Below are 26009 nucleotides of genomic sequence, written 5' to 3' on the forward strand. Positions count from 1 at the left end.
CGGCCTGTGCCCTCTAACAGTCTGGGACCCCTTGGGAGATAACGACCTGCTGGCTTAGGCCTGCTCCTGGGTGGCAGAGGGCAGGCCCAATCCCTAAGTGCAGCCCCTGGTCAGGCTCAGAGCAGGGCCGATTGGGGAGTTGGGGCGCCGCCCCATCATGCACAGAGCAGGGCGGATGGGGAAGCTGCGATGCCACGCTCAGGGTAGGGCCGATTGGGGGATTGGGGCACCGCCCCCTGTCACACTCAAGGCAGGGTCGATGGGGAGGTTGCGGCGCCACCCCCTGTCACGCACAGAGAAGGGCCGATCAGGGGGTTGGGGCGCTGCCCCCTGTCACTCACAGAGCAGGGCCCATCAGGGGGGTTGGGGCTCTGTACTCTGTCACACACAGAGCAGGGTCGATCAGGGGGTTGGGGAGCTCCCCCCTGTCATGCACAGAGTAGGGCCGATAGGGGAGTTGGGGCACCACCCCCTGTCACACACAGAGCAGGGCGGATCAAGGGGTTGGGGCGTTGCACCCTGTCACACTCAGGGCAGGGCCAATGGGGAGGTTATGGCTCTACCCTGTCACACACAGAGCAAGGCCTGTGGAGGGGGGTTGGGGCGCCACCCTCTATTACCCACAGAGCAGGGCCGATCAGGGGGTTGGGGCGCCGCCACTGTCACTCGGGGCAGGGCCGATGGAGAGGTTATGGCTCTACCCTGTCACACAGAGAGCAGGGCCCGTGGGGGGAGGGGGGGTTGGGGCGCCGCACCCTGTCACACACAGAGCAGGGCCGATCAGGGTGTTGGTGCGCTGCACCCTGTCAAACACAGAGCCGCAGGGCAATCAGGGGATTGGGGAGCTCCCCCCTATCAGGCACAGAGCAGGGCTGATCAGGGGGTTGGGGCGCCTTCCCCTGTCACGAACAGAGCAGGGTGGATAGGGAGGTTGTGGCCCCGCCCCCTGTCACACACAGAGCCACAGGGCGATCAGGGGGTTTGGGCGCTGCCCCCTGTCATGCTGATCCGGGTGCCGGGAGCCTCGCTGCTCCGCTGACCCCAGTGCTGGGAGCATATTACCCTTTTACTATATAGGATAGAGGCCTGGTGCATGGGTGGGGGCTGGCTGGTTTGCCCTGAAGGGTGTCTTGGATCAGGGTGGGGGTCCCCACTGGGGTGCCTGGCCAGGCTGGCTGAGGGGCTAAGGGCTGTTTTCCGGCTGGCAGGTGACTAAAAGCTCCCAACCGCTCCTTGTTTTCTTTCTTTTTTTTTTTATTCTGGGCCAGCTTTAGCTCTGAGGCCTCGCTGCTGAAAACATCGATACAATGTTGTGGTCCGGGGCTGACTGACAGCGGGTTTCTGGGGTTTTGTTTAGCTTCTTATTTGCAACATAGTACATAGTTGCTTAGAGTTGCAGCTAAGAGGCCGGCAACTCAGGCGGGGAACGTTGGAGTCCGCAGTCACTGGAGCAAGCAAGCCTCATGTTCGCTTCCAGCTGCCTGGCTGCCGGCCGCCATCTTGGCTGACAGTTAATTTGCATAAGGATATGCTGATGAGCCAATGGGAAGGGTAGCGGTCGTACGCTAATTACCATGTTTCTCTTTTATTAGTGTAGATTAGAAAACAAAAAGAAAGCCACAGACCAGGAGAAAATAAATAACAGTGAATAACCATCTATCTGACAAATGATTTGTGTGAGAATATATAAAGAATGTTTACACTTCAATAAGACAAAAAAGTAAAAACAGGCTAAAAACTTGAACAAATATTTTAAAACATTTTTTATCCTCACCTAAGGATATGTTTTTATTGATTTTTCTTGAGAGAGAGAGAGAGAGAGAGAGAGACTGACCAGTTGCCTCCTGTGCATGCCCCTACTGGGAATCAAACCAACAACCTAGTTATGTGTCCTGACCGGAAATCGAACCTGCCACCTTTTGGTGCTTGGGATGATGCTCCAACCAACTGAGCCCCCTGAACAGGGTGAACAAATATTTTAGAAATGAAGATATATGACTGACTATTAAGATCATTAAAATATGCTGAACATCACTAAATATCCAGAAAGCTGCAATTAAAAGCACAATGAAGTTACCATACAGTCTACCAAGATCAAGTGTTGGAATGGATGCAGACCAACTGGAGCTCTTCATATATTGCTGGTTGGAATGCATACAGCCACTGCACTATTTTCTAAAAATTAAACATATACTTCCCAGACAATGCAACAAACCTATTCCCAGATATTTACACAAGTAAAGTTAAAATATATGCCCACACAGAGCATTTAATTCAATCCAATTATGTTTCAAGTGATAAATTTTACAACTGTGAGATATCCATATTACAGCAAAAAGAAACAAAATGTGAATACACAAAACAGCATAGCTGAATCAGTTTCCTAAGTAAAGTAAGTCAAACACAAGATTCCATACTGTATAATTCGATATATAAGAAATTCTAGAACAGCAAAATTATAGTGACAAAAAAAACAGGTAACACCATACACAAAAATGAACTCAAAATGGATTGCAGTCCTTTATATAAAAGCGTTTAAACTTATTTGGAAAAAGACAAGTATAAATCTTCATGACCTTAACATCAGTTTCTTAGATATGATAACTAAAGCTTAAGCAAACAAAGAAAAACTAGATAAATTGAAATTCATAAAAATTAAAAATTGCTTCAAAGGACACCATTAAGAAAATGAAAAGATAACCCCTAGAATGGTCCAGAAAATATTAAGTGGAAAACTCCAGAAATACGCAATTTATAAGTTTTAAATTGTAGGCAACTCTGAGTAGTGTAATGAAATCTCATGCCAATCCACTCAGTCCCGCCCAGGATGTGAAATCATCCCTTTATCCAGCTTATGCACACTGCAGTCACAGCGTAGTTATCAGACTGACTACTGAAGTATCAACAACAGTGCTTATGTTCAAGTAATCCTTATTTCACTTAATAATGACCCCATAGCCATTCACTTAACTTTTATTACAGTATATTGTTATCATTGCTTTATTATATGTACTATTAGTTATTGCAGTTAATCTCCTACTGTGCCTAATTAAACTTTATCATAGGTATGTATGTATAGAAAAAAATACAGTATATATAGGATTTGGTGCTATCTGCGGTTTCAGGCATCCACAGGGGCAGGGAGGGGGAAGAGTAGTGTATAATGTCACTTGAAAATAGATAGTGGTAACTTAAAGATGTATATTGTACCTAGTGGCAAACTGTAATAAGTTAAAGATGTACACTGTATACCCAAGACTAAACACCTACTGAATACATAAACAAAACAAAGACTGAATACTTAAACACCTACTGAATACATAAACAATACAACTTTAAGGATATTAATAATACTTGATTATAAGGGGAAAAAAAACTTCCTATATCCTTAATTTCTACCTGTTATACTCCATTTATGTCCATCTAAAACATCTGCCCCAATGAAACCAGGTCCCTGAAAATATTCTTCAGTGGAGACTGTTCTTTCTCCCAAACTTCCCAGACTCAAAAGGAGGACCAGGCATACTCCTTGATGCTCACAGTTGCTAACAATGCACGAATAGGAGGCATGTGTGCTGGCATTTTAAATTTTATGCAGATATCACTACTTCCTACTGAGTAAACATACCTTCCTCGGAATCAGCAAAAATCTAGTGATACTTAAATATCTTATGGTGCATTTTAAGTGAAAGCATATTATTCTTTTCCTAAAAAGAAAATCATGAAAATTAGGAACCAAAACAGTACCTCAATATTTTTACTGGCCACATTCTTCACAACAGCAGGAAACAGTTCAGATGCATTTTTCCCTTTTGCAATCATCTGAAGAATAAAAGTGGAATATGAGGGCTGAAACTTCTCTTAAATTATTCATTTGAAAACAAAACTTAAACTCCCCATTAAACATTTAGAAAGACTGACTCTGAAAATAAGCTATGGAATTAACAAACTGAACTCTTTCTGTGTCATTTTATTCCAACTATCTCGCAGCAAAGAACAAAGAACAATCAATTGCTCGTGTGACAATATAAGTATTTTGAACAAAATAATTATTTTCCCCTTGGTTTTATTTCATAGGTTCACCGACTTCTCCAACCATTACTTTTCAAAGTTCCCTTCACCACGTCCTCTTTCTCTGCCAACCAAAGTTACGTGCACTACACTCTCTGAAACTGCTAAAATTTCACTCACCCTCATAACTCTAATCTCTATGGGGATCAATTCCACAAACTCAAGCTCTAACTCTGAGTCCTAGTTCTACTTCTCTAATTAGATATCATTAGATGTCTCTCTGATCCCAAACTTGCTATGTCTAAAACCAAACTCATTTCTCATGATAAAATGGTACTCTGCTAGAATTTCCTATTTCTACCAATTTTCCTCAAAACTATGATACCAAACATTATATCAAAAAACCATACTAAACATATCAAACAATTATGCCAAAAACCACAGAATTATCTTGTTCTCTTATAACTAGGACCTATTGTGATTTTTATCAAAGAAAACTGATCTACTTACTCACTACCAGAACATTCTCTGGCTCCTCTATGCCTAAGCTCATATCATGCCCCCAACCCAATGCTTTTTACTTTTCTGAGTTCTAACCTTCTATCCCAGGTAGCAATTTCTCAAAAGACCTTTCTAAAACACAGCTTTAAAATACTCTAACACATACACACACACAAAAACACTCTAACACAGCTAGTCTTTTCGTATTCTATTTGCTGACATATGATGTTATTTGAGTATTTTATAAAATCAGCTGAGTATTACAGAATATTCACAAAATACTGCAGCTATAACATCTTTACTAGTATATGATTTTTAAACTTCTCTCAATTTCCTCATCTGTAAAATAAGGAGTGATTAAATGTTCTCTAGGACCCCTTCAGTTATTCGATGATTACTTCAAGTCAGAGATCCTGTCCTATTATATCCTGTTCTAAGGCTTCCTCAACTTTATTCTATAGTGTGCTATTCAACAGGATGTTAATACCTGAGAGAAGAAAAAATACCGTATAGTCAAATTCATTCAATAAATAGTTCCTGAGAGGATACTACATGCCAGGGATTATTCTAGGCCTTAGGGATACAACCAAGACAACAGGAAGTCCTTGTCCATTGAAGCTTACCTTCTATTGGGGGTGAGGGACACTAAACAAGTATGTGAAATGGTAAAAGAGAGCACTATATGGTATGTGCCCTGATTGGGAATCAAACTGGCAACCTTTCAGTACACAGGACGATGCTCAACCGAGTTTCAAAACAACTCACCTTTTAACAGAACATACTGATACCCATGATCATCTCTCATAAATGAAATTTGGACTTTGATACGTTAAAAGGCAATTTCAAACTCTCATATGGTGGCAGTGGTGTTACCACCTTATTACAATAGCTTATTTGTGCAATTATACAAATTTATTACATTATGACCTCATCATATAAAGATGTGTAGAAAATAAAATCAGCAATGGTGGTGATAAAAAGTATAATGGTAATGAGAAATACAAGTTTTGTGAATTTAATTCCATTGAACCGAAATCAGAACTATTTAGCATTAGATAGTCACTAAATTGAGCCAGTTTTTTTTTCACTCTAAATGTAAAAAAATCAAACAAAAAGACAGCAAGTGCAACACAAATTGCAAAAATATTTTATTAATGTTTTATATATAATTAGGAATTGTGTTATATCTATTTAGCTCCACTAACATTAGCCAATTGTTTAAATTTTGCATTACAAGTGAAAACTGAGCAATTCTATTAATGTTTATTAATAATCATTAGAAGCTCTATATTACTAAACTAGAGGCCCAGTGCACGAAATTTGTGCACTGGGGGGGGGGGGGGGGGGGCAGTTCCTCAACCTGGCCTGCACCCTCTTGCAGTCCAGGAGCCCTTGGGGAATGTCTGACTGACAGCTTAGGCCCGGTCCCTGCTAAGCTGGCAGTCGGACATCCTTAGCGCTGCTGCGGAGGTGCGAGAGGCTCCTGCCACCACCACTTTGCTCGCCAGCCATGAGCCTGGCTCAGGACTTCTGGCTGAGCTGCGCTACCCCTGTGGGAGCGCACTAACCACCAGGGGGCAGCTCCTCAATTGAGCGTCTGCCCCCTGGTGGTCAGTGCGCATCATAGCAACTGATTGTTCTGCTGTTCAGTCCATTTGCATATTACCCTTTAATTATATAGGATTGAATAAAACATTTATATTGGAGTTAATAAAATGTAAAACACAGAAGAAAGCATGCTCACAATTTTTGGGTCATGAAATGACCCCAAAAAAACAAAAAATCCATTAGCTAATTAGTATCCCTCTTTGTAGGAAGTCAAAATATTGTTGTATAAAATCTACTTGTGTGCAAAATGATTAATTCTCTTTATCTCATAGGAGAAAGATCTTGATATAAAGAGGTAGGGAAATCAAAACACAGAAAAGATAAAATTAGAACTCAAATTTCTGAATTTCAACACTTCAATATTTCTTCCAAAACATTTTAGACAGGTAATTCTTATTTATTTATTTATTTTAAATTTCTTTATTGGTTACAGGTAATTCTAAGTTAATACTGAAAAGCAAATGGCATGTTCAATTTGATATTCATCATATTATTTAATATATATATTTAATACAATTAGTACGTCATTTTCCAAAAATTAAAATGATCTATTTTACCTACCCCAACAATCCGTTTCATAGCATCCAATTTAGCAGAATCTTTGTTGCTCTCCAACATTTGCTTTAGATCTTCATTCCTATATATATATATATTTAAAAAATCCATATTTAGATTTTCACATAACATAGCTATTAAAATATATCATTTTCATAAGAATTAGAAATATGATGGGCAATGTTAAGTTAGGGCATTCTTATTTATAATTAGACTAGAGGCCCAGTGCACAAAAATTTGTGCACTCAGGTGGGGGGGGAGGGGGGCCCTCAGCCCGGCCTGTGCCCTCTCGCAGTCTGGGACCCCTCGGGAGATAACGACCTGCTGGCTTAGGCCTGCTCCCAGGTGGCAGAGGGCAGGCCCAATCCCTAGGTGCAGCCCCTGGTCAGGCTCAGAGCAGGGCTGATTGGGGAGTTGGGGCGCCGCCCCCGGTCATGCACAGAGCAGGGCGGATTGGGAGGTTGCGATGCCACCCTCAGTCACGCTCAGGGTATGGCGATTGGGGGGTTGGGGCACCGCCCCCTATCACACTCAAGGCAGGGTCGATGGGGAGGTTGCGGTGCCACCCCCTGTCACTCACAGAGCAGGGTCCATCAGGGGGTTAAGGAGCTCCCCCCGTCATGCACAGAGTAGGGCCGATCAGGGGGTTGGGGCACAGCCACTGTCACACTCAGGGCAGGGCCGATGGGGAGGTTATGGCTCTACCCCGTCACACACAGAGCAGGGCCTGTGGGGGAGGGGGGGTTGGGGCGCCGCACCCTGTCACACACAGAGCAGGGCTGATCAGGGGGTTGGGACGCCGCACCGTCACACACAGAGCCACAGGGCGATCAGGGGGTTTGGGCGCTGCCCCCTGTCACGCTGATCCAGTGCCAGGAGGCCTCATGGCTCTGCTGATCCCGGTGCTGGGAGGCATATTACCCTTTTACTATATAGGATAGAGGCCTGGGGGCCGGCTGGTTTGCCCTGAAGGGTGTCCTGGATCAGGGTGGGGGTCCCCACTGGGGTGCCTGGCCAGCCTGGATGAGGGGATGATGGCTGTTTGCAGCTGGTCACACACCCTTCAGGGTGGGGGTCCCCACTGGGGTGCCTGGCCAGTCTGGGTGAGGGGCTGAGGGCTGCTTTCAGGCTAGCAATTGACTGAAGCTCCCAACCGCTCCTTTTTTCTTTTTTTTTCTTTTTTTATTCTGGGCCAGCTTTAGCTCTGGCTCTAGCTCTGAGAGCAGGTATCTGGTTTGTTTCGGTTCTATAATCCAAACAATGTATAACTCAAGCTCTGAGATCCCGGCCTATATTTGTTAGAATGTTTCAAACTGCCAGCTCAGAGGCCGGCAAGGCAGGCGGGGAACGTTGGAGTCTGCAGTCACTGGAGCAAGCAAGCCTCATGTTCGCTTCCAGCTGCCTGGCTGCCGGCCGCCATCTTGGCTGACAGTTAATTTGTATAAGGATATGCTGATTAGCCAATGGGAAGGGTAGCGGTCGTACGCTAATTACCATGTTTCTCTTTTATTAGTGTAGATATATATTTCTCATCTTAAACCTACACAAAATAATATGAAGTGTTATGGTTCCATAAAGCCCACCAATTAAACAAAAGCATAAAACTGCATCTCAGTTCTGGGCAAAATATCTTAATGTAAACACAGATTCTCTCATTTCAAAATTTCTTCTATGTAATCATCATTTAAAAAATAACAAAAATCCTTGACTCAGCATTAAAATATTTTAATAAGCCAAAAAGTTAAAACTTTCTTCAGAATATCTCAAGAAAGAGAACTAAAGAAAAGCTTTGTGTCATTTATACCATCCCTTTTTATCTCCCTACTTTCCCCCTCAAAAAAGAACATAAATCTGAAGGGAAACGCCAAATGACACTCCCTAATTCAAAGAATTAAGTAAAGGCAATTTTAATATCTCAACTAGATACATAAGACAACTCTGATTAATCTCCAGATAAATATGCTAAGTTAGAAAAGTTATTAATCCTAACATACTGCATTATTCCACTTATATAAATACTAGAGGCCCGGTGCACAAAATTCATGCACTTGGGGGGGTGTCCCCTCAGCCTGGCCTGTGCCCTCTCGAAGTCCAGGAGCCCTCAGGGGATGTCCAACTGACGGCTTAGGCCAAGCGGGCCTAATCCTTAGTGCTGCCGTGGAGACGGGAGAGACTCCAGCTACCGCCCCTGCGCTCGCCAGCCATGAGCCGGCTTCTAGCTGAGCGGCATTCCCCCTGTGGGAGCACACTGACCACCAGGGGGCAGCTCCTGCGCTGAGCATCTGCCCCCTGGTGGTCAGTGTGATGACCGGTCGTTCTGCAGTTCAGTTGATTTGCATATTAGCCTTTTATTATATAGGATTGTTGAAATAAAATTATGGAAATGGGGAAAAATTAATGGTTACTAAAGGTTAAGCTCAAGAAAGGGAAGGAAAGATATACAAGGATAATACAAGAGCCCTGTGGTATTGGGACTGTTAGTAACTTTACTGTCATCATGGTTACATGAACCTACATGATAAAATGAAATAGAACATTCTCTCTTTCTCCCTCCCACACTCCCTTTTTCTCCGCCTGCCTTGCCGGCCTCTGAGCTGGCAGTTTGAAACATTCTAACAAATATAGGCCGGGATCTCAGAGCTTGAGTTATACATTGTTTCGATTATAGAACTGATATAAAGTACATATTTCTTCCCAAATTCCTCTTTGCTTAACACCAAAGCAGGGAAGATTTAGAAAACTTAACACCATAACACCTAACTTACCCTTACATTATGTTTACTTGTACTGAGTCATTTAGTTCTACCTCCTTCATATGTGGATTCAAATATGGCCTATTAACATGTATTATTGCATTAACTTAGAAATTTAAAAATTCTTTCTGATAAACATCAAGAGTTGATTCAAATAAATACTGGACTGGCAATATTTTCATTGCTTCTGCTGAAAACCAATACCTGTTTCAAATAATGTATTATTTTATTTGCCTAGTTCTTCATTTACCTATTTACCTATTTAGCTTTGCAGCTTTGAGTATTAGGATACAAACTTTATTTTTACATAAGTGACACCTTGTGGCATTAAGTGGTATAACCTTTCATGTTCAAAATATGCCTGTTTTTATAGTTTCAAAGAACAGAGAAAAATATGTAACTGTGTTGTTAAAGAAAATCTTACTATCACTAAGAAGCCGCTTTATTTCAGCACCAGTATAAAGCAACAACTATAATCAAAAAGCAAAGAACTTAGGTAGTGGTGGGACTTTTAGACAATATGAATTACCTCTTTTTAAAAAATCTATAATCCATAACTCTTTGCTAACTTCCACTCCTGTATGCTATATCAGTACCACTCAAAGTATGATCCAAGAAAGTCTGGTCCAAGAACCATTATGAATCCACAAAAGTTTGTTACTAATCAATGAGGAGTTATGTACAGAAACTGAGAGCAAGCACAGTGAGAAACCTGACAGAGCAATTCAACAATGTAATTTTATACCTTTGAATCTAAGAAAAATTGGGGCTTACATTTTGCATGTTTTTTTTTATTTCACTTTCCTAGTAATTTATTTTTTGTTGTAGTTTACTGAAGTATCTATCCATGATGGACTGAAAATTTTAAAAGGCCCTTCACCAATGATAAGGAATAGCAATTTTTCAATCCGAGGTACATTTCAAAAGGGTGCATCAAAACCGTTAAGATGGGGAGAACTGGAACCTCTTCAAGCCCTGCCAAAAATTCTATAACATGGGCAGCTATACCTCTTCATGCTTTGATAACCACTCAAATAAAAGATGTTCCTACCCCAAGTGGTGCATTGTACACATGAACAGGAATGTAGGAAAAAAGGTTGGTAATAAGAGTCAAAATTTGTTCTTTCCTATCTGCTATGCAGTTGAAGGGGTTGGCCTCCATAGTAAGTTTTATGTGCACAACATGAAGGCTTAGTAACTTTCAGTTCAGTTAGTGCCATCTTGTATGATACTCAGAACCTTGTATAGTTTTTGGCATAAAGTATTCACTAAATAAATAAAAGAGTGAGTAAAACAGGAAAGTCCAGCTACCTCACCATCCATCTATTAACCCTCTAAAAGGAGGAACCACAAATTATCTAAGTAAATATGTATGAACTTTTCCTCCTATACTGTTCACAAAATTAAAGAGTCTACAATTGCTATCATCACTTCAACACTTAGTAATCTTATTTGCCCCTATTCCTCTATTAAAACTTCTCGCACAAAGGTAACAAATAACCTCCTAGTTAATAAATCCAATGCAAACTCTCATAAATACTTTTAGATTATGCCTCTACATTTTATACAATTGACCACTACTCCTCTGTCTTGAGATTCCCTCCTCCCTTAGATTACTGTAACTCTATTCTCATCTGGTTTCCATCTGCATTTGTGACAGATCAATGAACAAAAACAACAAAAATCCTTGCATCCTTGCCCTCAGAGTTTTTATATTTGCCAATGTTATCTCCGATAAGGGTTTAATCTCCAATATTTACAGGGAACTCATACAACTTAACAAAAGGAAGATAAACAATCCAATCAAAAAATGGGTAAAGGACCTAAATAGACACTTTTCAAAAGAGGACATACAGAAGGCCAAGAGACATATGAAAACATGCTCAAAGCCACTAATCATCCGAGAGATGCAAATCAAAATGACAATGAGGTACACCTGTCAGAATGGCTATCATCAACAAATCAACAAATGACAAGTGCTGGAGAGGATGTAGAGAAAAAGGAACCCTCGTGCACTGCTGGTGGGAATGCAGACTGATGCAGCTACTGTGGAAAACAGTATGGCGTTTCCTCAAAAAATTAAAAATGGAACTCCCATTTGACCCAGTAATCCCACTTCTAAAAACATATCCCAAGAAACCAGAAACACCAATCAGAAAAGCTATACGCACCCCTATGTTCATAGCTGCACTATTTACAATAGCTAAGATTTGGAAACAGCCTAAGTGCCCATGAGCAGATGAGTAGATTAGAAAACTGTGGTACATCTACACAATGAATACTACGCTGCTGTAAAAAAGAAGGAATTCTTACCATTTGTAATAGCATGGATGGAACTGGAGAGCATTATGCTAAGCGAAATAAGCCAGTCAGAGAAAGAGAAATATCACATGATCTCACTCATTTGTGGAATATAATGAACAACATGAACTGATGAACAAAACTAGAACCAAAGTCATAGAAGCATCGAACAGACTGTCCAACCTATGATGGAAGGCAGGGAGTAAGGGGAGTAAGAGATCAACCAAAGGACTTGTATACATGCATATGAGCATAACCAATGGACACGGGCAGGGGGTGAGGGGATGTGCTGGGGGCGGCCTGGGAGAGGTCAATTGGGGAAAAAGGAGACTTACGTAATTCTTTAAACCAGCGTTTCTCAACCTGTGGGTCTCGACTCCTTTGGGGGTCGAACGACCCTTTCACAGGGGTCGCCTAAGACCATCCTGCATATCAGATATTTACATTACGATTCATAACAGTAGCAACATTACAGTTATGAAGTAGCAACAAAAATAATTTTATGGTTGGGTCACAACATGAGGAACTGTATTTAAAGGGCCAGAAGGTTGAGAACCACTGCTTTAAACAATAAAGAATTTAAATTAAAAAATAATAAGTAAAAATACCCAACAAAATAATAAACAGCCCTAGCCGGTTTGGCTCAGTGGATAGAGCATCAGCCTGCGGAACAAAGGGTCGCAGGTTCAATTCCGGTCAAGGGCACGTACCTTGGTTGCAGGCTCCTCCCCAGCCCGAGCCCTGACAGGGCTCATTCAGGAGGCAACCAATCTTGTGTTTCTCTCACATCAATGTTTCTGTCTTTCCCTCTCTCTTCCACTCTTCCTAAAAATCAATGGAAAAATATTCTCAGGTGAGGATTAACAACAACAACAATAAAAAATAAATAAATAAAACATTTAAAATTATTTAAAATAATAATAATAATAAACAGACAAAGTATAAATCATGAGGTTCGTGGTATAAGGGAAAAGTAAAACAGAGGGAAAGAGAACGCAGAAGGGAAAGGAGGAGGCAATTTTAAATAGGGTGGTTAGAGTAGGCTAAATAAAGAGACAGCTGAAAAAATATCCTTGGGTGAGGATTAACAAACAAACAAACAAAAAACCTGAAGGTGAAATAAAGTGGGTTTCAGACAAATAAAAGCTGAGGATCTGCTGCCAGGGAACAAAAGGATATCATTTAAAAAGGAAAATGAAATAACTCTATATGTATATATGTCCTAAATTTATAGTTTCCATCTATAAAGCAAAAGCTGACCGAATAGGAGAAAAACATACATCCACAATCATGATTGGCAATTTAACATACCTCTCTCAGTAAGTGATAGAACAAGCAGACAAAAAAAATTTCATAAAGGTTAAGAAAATCTGAACAATTAATCAACTTAACCTGAGACACTCAGGGCACTATATTCAACAATTGCAGAATAACGTTCTTCTTAAGTGCACATAGAACATTTATCAAAATACATGCAAATAAGATCTCAACAAATTTCAAAGGTCTGAAATCATACAGAGCATGTGAAATTTAACTAACAATCAATATCAGAAGAATAACTAGAAAATGGCCAGATGTTTAGAAATATAAGCAACATACTGTAAATGACCTATGAGCTAAATAAGTCACCAGGGAGAATTTAAAATATTTTGCACTGACTAATGAAACTGCAACATATCACAACTCATGAGATGCAGCTAAAGCAGTATTGAGAAGTGTAAATTTACATTTCTAAATGCAATATAAAAGACTGAAAATCAATAACCCAAGCTTCCATCTCAAGTAACTAGAAAAAGAATAGCAAATTAAAGGCAAAGAACAAGTTAGGAAAGAAGGATAAAAGAATTCAATAGAATAGAAAGCAAACTATAACAGAAAAGTCAACAAAACTAAAGGTTAGTATTACAAATAAGTTGTTATGAAGACAATGAGAAATGCACTTATCACTGGGCCTAGCACATTCATTTATTCAATATCCACTATGTGTCAAGAATTATTCTAAGTAGAGGGGTCCCTGACTTTTTGAGACTTACTTCCTAAGTGAGAATTTAGGGGGAAGGAAGTATGAGGGGAATTACAGGAGGAGGAACAGGGAGGGAAGAAGGAGAAAATATTAAAGATTGGGGGAATCTCAGAAGCAATAAAAAACTGAAAATTATAAGCAAAGAATCTTGTTAAACTTCTGCATTAAAAAATGACATAAGTCCTGGCCGGTTTGGCTCAATGGATAGAGCATCGGCCTGCGGACTGAAAGGTCCCAGGTTCGATTCCAGTCAAGGGCATGTACCTTGGTTGCGGGCACATCCCCGGGTGGGGGGGGGGGGGGTTGCAGGAGGCAGCTGATCGATGGTTCTCTCTCATCGATGTTTCTAGCTCTCTATCCCTCTCCCTTCCTCTCTGTAAAAAATCAATAAAATATATTTTTTTAAAAAATGACATAAACTAACAAAAATAAATAAAATGAATTTGGGATTCATCTGACAGAAGTAACGATTTTCTTAAAATACAAAAAGCCTCAACTAATCAATAAGAGCTGACTCAATAGGGAAATGAACAAAGGACATTTAAAAGTATTTCATTGAAAGAATAAACCAATACATATGAGGGAGAAGACTTAATGCACTCACAATTATAAGGATTCAGTGTAATAACACTTTACACTATAAGATTGGCAAATATTATGAAATTTGATGGTATCCAGTATTGGCAAAAGTATAATGAAAACAGACTTTACTGTTGTTGCAACCCATCTGGAAGGTAATTTAGCAATATCTATCATAATTTAAAATGTAGTAGCCTTTGATCTACAGCTCTATGTCTAGGATTTTTTTCCTACAAATACCTGGTAGATACATTCACATAATTATGCAAAATTTTATGTTTCAGTATTGCTTATACTCAACAAAAAGTATTATCAATCAAATACCCCTCAAAAACAGAACCAATGAAAGAGAGTACTAGGAAATATTATATAGTGATGAAAGAGATTGAAATAGCTTCATATGCTAACATGGAAAGGCCTCCAAGATATATGAAGGGAAGAGCACCATACATGGAGGTTTTTATATATATTACTAGAGGCCCGGTGCACGAGATTCATGCATTTGGGGGGAGGGGGTCCCTCGGCCCAGCCTGCACCCTCTCAGCCCATGAGCCTGGCTTCTGGCTGAGCATCACTCCCCAAGTGGGAGTGCACTGACCACCAGGGGGCAGCTCCTGTGTTGAGTGTCTGCCCCCTGGTGGTCAGTGCGTGTCATAGCGACTGGTCGTTCCAATGTTTGGTCAATTTGCATATTAGCCTTTTATTATATAGGATCATTTGGTTTTTAAAACATTTTCTGGGGGAAAAAACCAAGATGGCGACATAGGTTAACGCCGGAGTTTGCTGCCTCAAACAACCACTTCAAAAATACAACTAAAAGACGGAACGGACATCATCCAGAACCACAGGAAGGCTGGCTGAGTGGAAGTTCTACAACTAGGAGGAAAGAGAATAGCATAACGAGACTCAGAGGAGGCGCAGTGCTAAAGTGAAATACTAAGGTGCGGAGTGTATGTGGAGAGGGCTGGCGGCTGAGGGCGCGGTTGTTGTTTTCAATCAGGAGGGAGTCTCAGACTCTGAGCTCCAGATCCAGGCGAGTCTCTAGGGACCCAGACTCAAACGGGAGAAGCGGGACTGTCTGGCTTCGGTCGGAACTTGAAGGCAGCTTTCTCTCCGAGGTTTGCAGCGGTTGCTGGGACTCTGAGAGGCAGAGCTCCTGGGGAAGGGACTGAGAGCAGCCATAACTGCTCGCTCCGCCCACCCTGTAGATCCCCTGGGACCCGCCCCGCCCAAGCCCTGCACAGAGGCATTTGCCGGTAAGCCTTAGGCAAACGCTAGATTAGCACCGCCCTAGAGATCCAGCACAGAAGTTCTTCCACTGCAGACACAGCTGATTCTCATAGCCAGTTAGCCTGGAGGACAAATCACCCCCAGTATTACCAACAACAATCAAGGCTTATCTAGAACAAGACTGCGCACAAAGACCACAAGGGGGTGCACCAAGAAAGCATAAAAAATGCGGAGACAAAGAAACAGGGCAGAAATGGAGGATATAGAGCTCAAAACCGCACTTTTAAGGTCTTTCAATAATTTTCTAGAAACTGCCGATAAGCTTAATGAGATCTACAAGAAATCTAATGAGACCCTCGATGTTGTGATAAAGAACCAACTAGAAATTAAGCATACACGAACTGAAATAAAGAATATTATACAGACACCCAACAGAAGACCAGAGGAGCGCAAGAATCAAGTCAAAGATTTGAAATACGAAGAAGCAAAAAACACCCAACCAGAAAAGCAAAAGGAAAAAAGAATCCGAAAATACGAAGATAGTGTAAGGAGCCTCTGGGGCAGCTTCAAGCGTACCAACATCAGAATTATAGGGGTGCCAGAAGAAGAGAGAGGGCAAGATATTGAAAACCTATTTGAAGAAATAATGACAGAAAACTTCCCCCACCTGGTGAAAGAAATAGACTTACAGGTCCAGGAAGCACAGAGAACCCCAAACAAGAGGAATCCAAAGAGGGCCACACCAAGACACATCATAATTAAAATGCCAAGAGCAAAAGACAAAGAGAGAATCTTAAAAGCAGCAAGAGAAAGAAACTCAGTTACCTACAAGGGAATACCCATACGACTGTCAGCTGCTTTCTCAACAGAAACTTTGCAGGCCAGAAGGGAGTGGCAAGAAATATTCAAAGTGCTGAATACCAAGAACCTACAGCCAAGATTACTTTATCCAGCAAAGCTATCATTCAGAATTGAAGGTCAGATAAAGAGCTTCACAGATAAGGAAAAGCTAAAGGAGTTCATCACCACCAAACCAGTATTATATGAAATGCTGAAAGGTATCCTTTAAGAAGAGGAAGAAGAAGAAAAAGGTAAAGATACAAATTATGAACAACAAATATGCATCTATCAACAAGTGAATCTAAGAATCAAGTGAATAAATAATCTGATGTACAGAATGAACTGGTGATTATAATAGAATCAGGGACATAGAAAGGGAATGGACTGACTATTCTTGGGGGGGAAAGGGGTGTGGGAGATGCGGGAAGAGACTGGACAAAAATCGTGCACCTATGGATGAGGACAGTGGGTGGGGAGTGAGGGTGGAGGGTGGGGCGGGAACTGGGAGGAGGGGAGTTATGGGGGGAAAAAAGAGGAACAAATGTAATAATCTGAACAATAAAGATTTAATTTTTTTTAAAAATGTATTCTATTTAGCACCCAATCATGGTAGACAATGTCACTTGTCTCCCAAACACTCTACCATGAGAAAAAAAAAAGTCAGAAAAAATTTATTTGCTTTGGAAAACATAGAACCTGTATAATATTGCTTAAATTATACATTTTTAAAGAAAAAAAAAACATTTTCTGGAAAGATACGTACGAACTTGTTCATTGTAACTAACTCTGGGGTTTTGGTCATGTGAGTTACATCCCTTCTATGTCATGGATTAATTTGCCACTAACACTTGCATTTATAACATATAATCAACTTATTTAGCTAAGTGATTATAGTATTATTTTATAGAACTTATAATACTATCTAATTTTAGTATTACAAAGTCTCTATGAAGCATGTGTGGCTATTATTCCCATTTAATAGATAAGGAACTGAAGCCTAGAAATTATAAGGGCAACACAGAAGTAAAAGATTATACAACATGTAAGAAATTCTTAATTCATATAACTTTTAAGTATACAACCAGAACTACAAAATGACAAGAAATTAAACTTGTCTTGTTTTGAAACCAACATTCTTCACATTTATCATATTGTTGCCAATTTCTGCTATAAAGTTGAGCACATTATATGAACACATTTCAAGAACTGTAAAGTAATACCTTATAAGTATAAATCCATAAGATACAGTGCCATACTTCCTCCCTAATCTATAATCTGCTACAAGAAAACTGTTGTTGTTTTTCTCTTAAATTCAAATTTTTTATGAAAAGAAAACTGATCACTGGAATCATAATATACACTAATTCTAACTATCCTCAATAGTAATCTAAAACATCTGTGATACACTTCCGTCTAAGTCAAAATAAATTTTATTTTCACTGACATTACTTTGACTGTATTTAGTTAACATTATCTCATGTAGATTCATCAGCTCAAAATTAATTAGTATTACAGAATAGTGTATTCCATCCAAACAATTCGTCTTTGTTGGCTCACACACCTCACTGCTATTGGCATGCCACTGTAATAATGGGCATGGTGCCACAGTAACAGATGGGCATATACACAGACATGCCAAAGAGTTAGTGTGTGCATGAAGTCTGAGTATTAGCATTAGGTTTTCCTCCAAGAAATTCATAAACTATAGTAGAATAAATGTAAGTTTTCTAAACTGTGTTAATAAGATATGCCAACTCAAAGCTAGATTAATTTTTAAGTTCTTTAAAAATAAATAATGAAAACTTTCTAAGGCCACAGAAGGCAAGTTTTCCATCTGATGAGTTTGGATCAGCCTTCTGTGTAGGGAATTGAGGAAACCAATATGCAATCTCTACCTCAGAAAAGCTCTGTCCCTGAAGCATATGAAAAATCTCAGGAAAAAATTCTGTTTTTAAAAAGTCACATAGCAGTGTTGCAAGATTAAAAAGTCTTGAGATATGTCACACAACACTGAATATACTTAACACTACAAAACCATACACTTAAAAATGATTACGAAGGCAAATTTAATGTCACGTGTTTTTTACCGCAACTAAGGAAAAAAAGTCACATAGTCCTGCCAAGTGTCCTGATGAAGGCTATCCAGGCCTAGAAAGAGAAAAAAGGTCATACAAATTCCTACTTGACAGGAATAGAATCTAAAAGTGCAAATAACTGAAACTTATATAGTTATTTAAAATTTTGCCATCTGTTGAAAAACTACTGTCATCTAAAAAGTAGCCAGTTTAAAAAGACTAAGTTATTTCACATGGTTTTAAATTTTTGAAATATATAATATACATACTATTGACCAAACTATATTGAAAAGTTTTATCATTTTTACTACATTAATGAAAACAGTTTTAAAATACCAAGAATGCTAAGGAAAAAAATCATTTGTGGACACTATCATCCGAAATCATTTAAGTAATGTTCTAGGCACCAGAATAGAAGATTGTACGTGCGTGTGTGCGTGCGTGCGTAAATAGAAACTATCTCTGACTCCTACTTCCAAGCAGTTAACCACATTTTTTCTTAAAAAAAAAAAAAAAAAAGTTCAGCCCGGCCGGTGTGGCTCAATGGTTGAGTGTCAACCTATGAGCTAGGAGGTCACAGTTCGATTCCCAGTCAGGGCACAAAGTCCTCTACATACACAAATCCAAAACTCACTTGTTAGTAATCATCCTACTTGACCCTAATCATACTACTTGACACAATTACTCCAGGAATGTGATCTCCTCTTTTTACACTCATTCCCTTGGTGTCTCATCCAATCCATGATATTTAATACCATCTATTACCTGATGACTCCCAACAATTGCAAACCTCCAGCTGTTCAGGCAAAAAACCTTGTGGCCATCCTTGATATCTTTTCCTCTCACATACCACATCCAAACCATCAGCAAATTTTATTGGCTCTACCTTCAAAATACTGTATTTTCAATCACTTATCTCTACTACCACCAACCTAATTTAGTTATCATCTTCTCTTGCCTGGATTACAATAGACTCTTTGCAGATCTCCTTGCCTCAGATCTGCGAGTTCAGAAGGCAAAGTGATCCGTTTAAAAAGTAAATTGGATTCGTTTCATTCCTCTGTTCCAAACCCTCCAATGGCTTCCGTTCTCACTCAGAGTAAAATCAAAAGTCCTTAAATGACTTACAAAGCCCAAATCAATCTGGCCCCTTAGGTCTCTGACCTTCTCATCTACTAACTTCCCCCTCCTCTTCACTCACTCTCCCCCAGCTATACTGGCCTCTCTGTTGACCCTCACACAGGTCAGAAATTATCCTGCCTCAGAGCCTGAGCACCTCTGAATACTCTGTATTCTTCTTACTGAACACTCTTCCCCAGACATCTGCAGGTTACTCCCTCACCTCCTTCAGGCATGTGCTCTATTAACAAATTCTCAAGGATCTTTTCCTTGACCCTGCTTTTTCAAACTCAACCCAACCTCCACTCTCTCTATCCTATTTCTCTGCTTTATTTTCCTCCATAGTACTCCTTGTCATCAAACGACCAACTATATATTGATTTGTTTATTGCCTATCTACCCTCCACTAGAATGTATGCTCCCTGAGAGCAGGCATTTTGTCCACTTCTTAGTCCCTAGCATCAAGAACAGTGCCTAGCATACAGATGGCACTCGTATTTGTTGAATTGATAATTTCTAGTTTTTTAAAGTTGGGGGAAAAAACACAAGAAATAAACAAACAGGTTCCAAGTACCCCGGACTATAACCTCTTTGAAGCAGGAAATATATCTGGCATACAACAGGCACTTAATAGTTAATGACTGATTAAAACCCATTCTGCTCAAAACCCTCCAATGGCTTGTCTTCTCACTGGAAGTAAAATTCCAAGTTCTTACTAGGCCCTACATAATCTGGTCCCTTCACCTTCTACTCTGCGCTTACTTCTCTGTCTCATAGTACTGATTTCCCCCTACCCTTCACGACCACATTTTTAACGGAGGCTTTAAGAAATGTAGAGAAAACCCATTCCTAGAGTAAAGTTGGGTGATACATAGCTCTGTCAACCCATAATTTTGGAACCAGGCTTATTCATGACTCTCTTCCTTGTCCAGCTGCCATGCTAACTCACTCAGCTGAAGGATTAAAGACACTGGCCTTCCAATTAGGTCTATTCCTACCAGAAACACAAATAATCAGCCCATCAATAAGCAGACATTGACCATAAATTGTTCACTTGTGTAAATCTATGAACTCTTTCCAGTTGATATGCTAAATAAGTCTTCCCTAAGTACACAAACCAGCAAATGTTATTCACAGTAATATGAAATATATGAAAATCGTTTCTTCCTGATTATTCTACTTTGGGCTCTTCACTTTAAATTTTGAATTTGGACTGCAGGCAATTTGTTTTTGTCAGCAGTTCATTTATATACACAACTGCAACAGTGTCAAATTATTTCACTATAATACATTTGTCATACCATGAGCACTTTAACTTTTGATGCAATAAAAGAAGAACATGTCAACCATCTGTCTGCCTTTTTTGTTTTAATCATTTAGTTCTACTATGTAGTTCTAAATTCTAAGTTTTTAAAAAATAATGTTTTAAGTAATGGTAAGATTTCAAATTTCTAGATTTCCTCCTCAATTTCACCAAGTCAGTGATCTTAAAATATCCTATGTCAAAGGATGAAAATCCTTTTGACTGAATATTTGCTAAGATAATTTGTAAAAGTCAGAACTGACTCTCCTCCAAGAATAAAGCAAGCCAAGCAAATACAATGGAACACCTTTATAATCTGTTGGAAAGGAAAACTCTGCTTACAGGCAGTATTTCATCTTTTTTTGTTGTTTAATGTATAAAATCTTATTTGATTTTAACTGTATTTAAAAAATTAAATTATAGGAAGGCCTACTTGAGTAATCAACCCTTTGTAAAACTAGCAATCTTATTCATGTGAAGACAAAACAACTCATCCAGCCAGGAAGGCACTGCAGATACCACTACACAGTTTTTTCTCTTAATAGACATCTTGGAACGAAAGATAGTTACTTAAGTGAAACATCAATAAATCATTGAAGTTGGCTAATATTTTATGTGCCCTTTGTAAATAAAGTAGGATTCAATTTACATAAAGGGGCAGGCAAAAAGAAGTTTATAATTGTAAGCAAAACACAGAGTTAATAAAGCTATTGTAATAATCATAATCTGCATGTCTTTTTCCATATGAACTGTAGACCTACTTTTGCTCACCCCTGTAAATAGCATGGCAAATATGTTAACATCTCCAGAACTAGATCTAATGACCATAAATTTCAACCAGTTAGGCAGAATTAACAAAATAGATTTGCTATCAAAACTGGAGTTATTAGAACTCAGTTTGCAACAGACTGCTGTATTTCAGAGGAAAGAGGGTAGAGGAAAATTAACCAATGAACTTATATGCATACTACAGGCCTGGTGCATGAATTTGTGCATGGGTGGAGTCTCTCAGCCTGACGGGCGATCGGGGTCGACTGGGGCCACAGGAGGTTGGCTGGGGGGAGGGGCCATGGGAGGTTGGCTGTGGGAGCGCACTGACAACCAGGCGGCAGCTCCTGCGTTGAGCGTCTGCCCCCTGGTGGTCAGTGTGTGTCACAGCGACCAGTCAACTGGTTGTTCAGTCACTTAGGCTTTTGTATATATATATAGACTAGAGGCCCGATGCACGAAATTTGGGCCTCTGCCTCTGCCCCCGCCGCAGCAGCTTCATCCAGAAGGTCATCCAGTCTAATTAGCATATTATGCTTTTATTATTATAGACATGCACAGTCCCTGGACAGACAATAGTGTGGGGAAGGCCTGGGGAGGGGACAGGAGTGGGGTAGAGGGTGTCAATGGGAGGGGAAAAAGGGAACATTGTAATACTTTCAACGATAAAGATAAATGCTAAAAAAAGAATGAACTCAAGGGATTTAAATCTTCAGAACTTGAAGATGATAAGGACAACAGTATTGTTAATGTAAAAATATTCAAACCTCTAAAGAATTTTTGTGAGTTTATTTGAGCCAAACTGAGTAGAATCTCAATGGTTTGGGATAATTCTCCAGAGAGTGGTGGTTTTTCACCTTGTTTTATATATTATAATCAAAAGAGGAGCCATAAGTGGGTTACATGAAATCCATTGGTGATAGATTAGGGAGGCAGGAGAAAGCAAAAGGGGGAGGAGGGTAGGGAACCTCTGGGATTGGATAAAAAGTAAAATGATAGATGGACACTTCTTTTACTTAGGTGGGTGCAGGATAGCTAACAGTCAACAATTAACATGATAACAATAACAATGAAGGAATTTATGGGCTCTGTCCTAGAGCCCCGAGGGGTCTGGAAAAAGGAAAGTTACAAGTTACAGACATTTCATAAGTGTGTTATCTTACATGCAAAAAGACAACAGGCTCAGTTAAGATAAAGACTGACCTTGTGCCCTGCCTGGTTTGGCTCAGTGGATAGAGCATTGGCCTACAGACTAAGGGGTCCCGGGTTAGATTCCAATCAAGGGCACGTGCCCGGGTTGCGGGCTTGATCCCCAGTAGGGGGCATGGAGGAGGCAGCCAATCAATGATTCTCATCACTGATGTTTCTCTCTCTCTCCATCTCTCCCTTCCTCTCTGAAAAAAAAAAAAAAATGACCTGGTCAGGGAAGATACCAGTTTAGGACATGACTACCTACCATAACTGCTTTTTAGTTAAAGTTTTAATTTCAGACCATCCTTTGTGGTTACTGTAGATCTTTGAGTTTGCAAAACTGCCATGCAGGCCTTCTCTGAGCTTGTCAGGTTAGCATGTGGCCCCTTTTGTCCACAGTATGCCATAGAAATCACTAGTGGATTGTATTTTCATGCCTGAAACCTTAGACTCCTAAGCACAAGAGAAAGGAATACAATGAGGAAAGTCTGTACCTCTTCATAATATGCCAACATTTCAGCATCTCAAACTAAAACATGTTTGACATTTCAAACTCGAGCATTTCAACTTTCTTCAGTAAGTCATACTTTATATTTAAAAAGGCTTACAATAAATACCTTTTGGTAGTATATTACACTGAAAGGTTGAGAATTATTTCACAATTTAATATTAGTTATATACTTGTGATACTGTTAGTTTTCACTGGCCTTATCTCACCAACTAAATTCTAAGTTTCTTAAAGGCAAAGTAAAAATCTTATAATTATTTTGTATTTTTGTGCTGAAAACACAGAAGAATGAACTATAATCCCAAATTTACAAATAAAGATGTCTTTGAAGAGTAGAAGAGAAATTTAAGAAATCCTGATTGTTAAGTTCATTCAACACCTATGTGACAATTCCGAGTCAATTTACCCTAATCACAGCAAAGACTCAAGCAATGCTGACAATAACTGTAATGCAGTACAACACAACAGGGATGCCAGAGCAGGTTTCCCGTCTGTATAAGGGCCTCTGGATCAGTCATGCTTTACTTTTCAGTACACTGGCTAAGGACACAGTAAATGTTAGTAGAATCTGAATCATTCAATTGAATAAAGGACCTGGAAATACTTATTAAGCAAAATTATGAGCTGAACGCTTTGCTAAGCAGCTTCATATAAATTATACCATCTAATATTAGGTGATTATGTGAGAGATTCCTCTATACAATATTCAACAAATAGTCATTGAGTCACTATGTAATCTGAGAATACTGAATGAGATAAAGTTATCAATGAGAAATACTAGGACAAGTAAAAATGAAGTGGAGCAAGCTTTGAACACTGAAACTATAAAAGTGCTGAATGAAAAAATTACAAAAATATGGTATACAGTGGTTCTCAACCTTCTGGCCCTTTAAATACAGTTCCTCATGTTGTGACCCAACCATAAAATTATTTTTGTTGCTACTTCATAACTGTAATGTTGCTACTGTTGTGAATCATAATGTAAATATCTGATATGCAGGATGGTCTTAGGCGACCCCTGTGAAAGGGTCATTCGACTGCCAAAGGGGTCGCGACCCACAGGTTGAGAACCGCTGGTATAAACCCTAATTAAAATGAGTAATAAGTAAAAATGGAAACAGTCACACACAAAAAACAAAACAAGTTTAGAAGCTCCTATTAAGTGACATCTGGGACTGGTTTTCTTCATTTTTAATAAACTCAAGAACATCCCTATAAAAAGGTTATGCTCATTCAGCTGCACTTCTGTATCCTTCCTTAAAGAGAGAAAAAGTAGTGGAGCTATATTTAGATTTTCTGTAATTACAGACAAACTACAGACCCACATAATCTTCCTAGGAGAGTCCAGTGGAAAACACTACTGTTAAAGTTAAAGGGTTATATGAAATGTAATTTTCATGGCTGATGTTATAATAAAATTGACAATAAATAAAATTTAAGTTAAAAATAAGCAAGGCTTTACTAATGCAATGAAAATACACTGATGTAGTACTGACTATATCTTAACTACACAGGAAAGCATGTAATCTAAACAAATGAGAAGTCCACCCCAATTTCAGCAGGGACTAAAAATGCTACCTTTCAAGGTGTTTCAGATGGCACTCCACTGATAAGTTACTGGTTGCTAAGGTCAGCTTTTAATTGTTAAACCTAATGGCCTCTTTTCAGCCTTTATTCTATTTGCCCTCACTATGCAATTCCTAACATAGTTAACTTTTTCCTCTTAACTTTCCTCCTAGCTTCTTTTTCTTTTTTTAATCTTCCTCTGGTTTCCTACCCCTCTGAGCACTGTTTCTCTTCCTAGTTCTTCTGCTATTCACACCTTAAGTGTAGGGACTTGTCTAAACTGCCTTTTCTTCTAACAAGAAAAGTTCTCCCTGGATGATGTTATCCATTCCTGTGCTTTAATTACCACCTACAATTCTAAATGTTGGTGCCCTAATCTGTATCTCAGCTGAAAAGGCATTTTCTTTTGCAGTTCTCCTGGTTTCTACAAACTTTGTCTGAAGAACTCCCCCTTTCCTCCACCTAACAAAAACCTTCTCAGCCTTTAAGACTTAAAATGTCACCAACTCAGTGAAACTTTCACCAACTTTTCAAAATAGTGTTAGTTAATATTCTAGTTTAGAAATCACTTATCTCACAAAATAGGCAAGCATTATCATGGAGATCAAGGAACTTGAACAAGGCAATATTACAAGTGGAAACCATTAACTTAAATCCAGATCTTCTCACTCTAAGTCCAAAGTTCTTTCTAATACACTGAGTTGCTCTCAAAAGAAATAAGATTAGAAAACTTAGTCTTACTATTCTTAAGAAAATGTCATTGGTCTTGTCGTTTTTTTCCAGAAATTAATTCCTAAATAAATGTTTAATCCAGAAATAAAATTATTAAAATTATTTTTAAGTTATACACACACAGCCAAATGGTAAAGATAAAAAAAGAGCTTCATTAACTTAAAGAAAAAAATGATTTAGGAAAAAACTAAAAGCAATAAAAGTTTACAACAGTCTCAAAACAAAGGAATACAAAAAATTTAATTCTTTACATATTAAATGAAGAAACTGAAAATCTTGAAGCCAATAATCTAATACACAGACTTTGTTAAGCAATAAATGATATATAGAATCTTTCATAAAACCA

The 26009-nt window shown here is 39.3% G+C and overlaps 1 protein-coding gene across 4 annotated transcripts in view; it reads right to left on the reverse strand.

Moving 5' to 3' along the window:
• AP3B1 (adaptor related protein complex 3 subunit beta 1) overlaps positions 1-26009 on the reverse strand; it is a 188031-nt gene that overhangs the window by 158528 nt on the left and 3494 nt on the right. For all 4 annotated transcript variants that reach the window (XR_011471189.1, XM_070412228.1, XM_070412229.1 and 1 more), the window contains exons 2-3: positions 6682-6757; positions 3748-3822 (exon numbers count right to left, since the gene is read on the reverse strand). Coding sequence is in view for 3 of the 4 variants with exons in the window: in XM_070412228.1 (XP_070268329.1) it covers positions 3748-3822; positions 6682-6757 (151 nt within the window). In the remaining variant the exon portion in view is untranslated. The remainder of the gene's footprint in view (positions 1-3747; positions 3823-6681; positions 6758-26009) is intronic.

Source organism: Myotis yumanensis, unplaced genomic scaffold, assembly GCF_028538775.1.
Source record: "Myotis yumanensis isolate MYYU_CA2020_CCGP unplaced genomic scaffold, mMyoYum1.0.hap1 SCAF_4, whole genome shotgun sequence".
In the NCBI taxonomy this organism is placed as follows: domain Eukaryota; kingdom Metazoa; phylum Chordata; class Mammalia; order Chiroptera; family Vespertilionidae; genus Myotis; species Myotis yumanensis.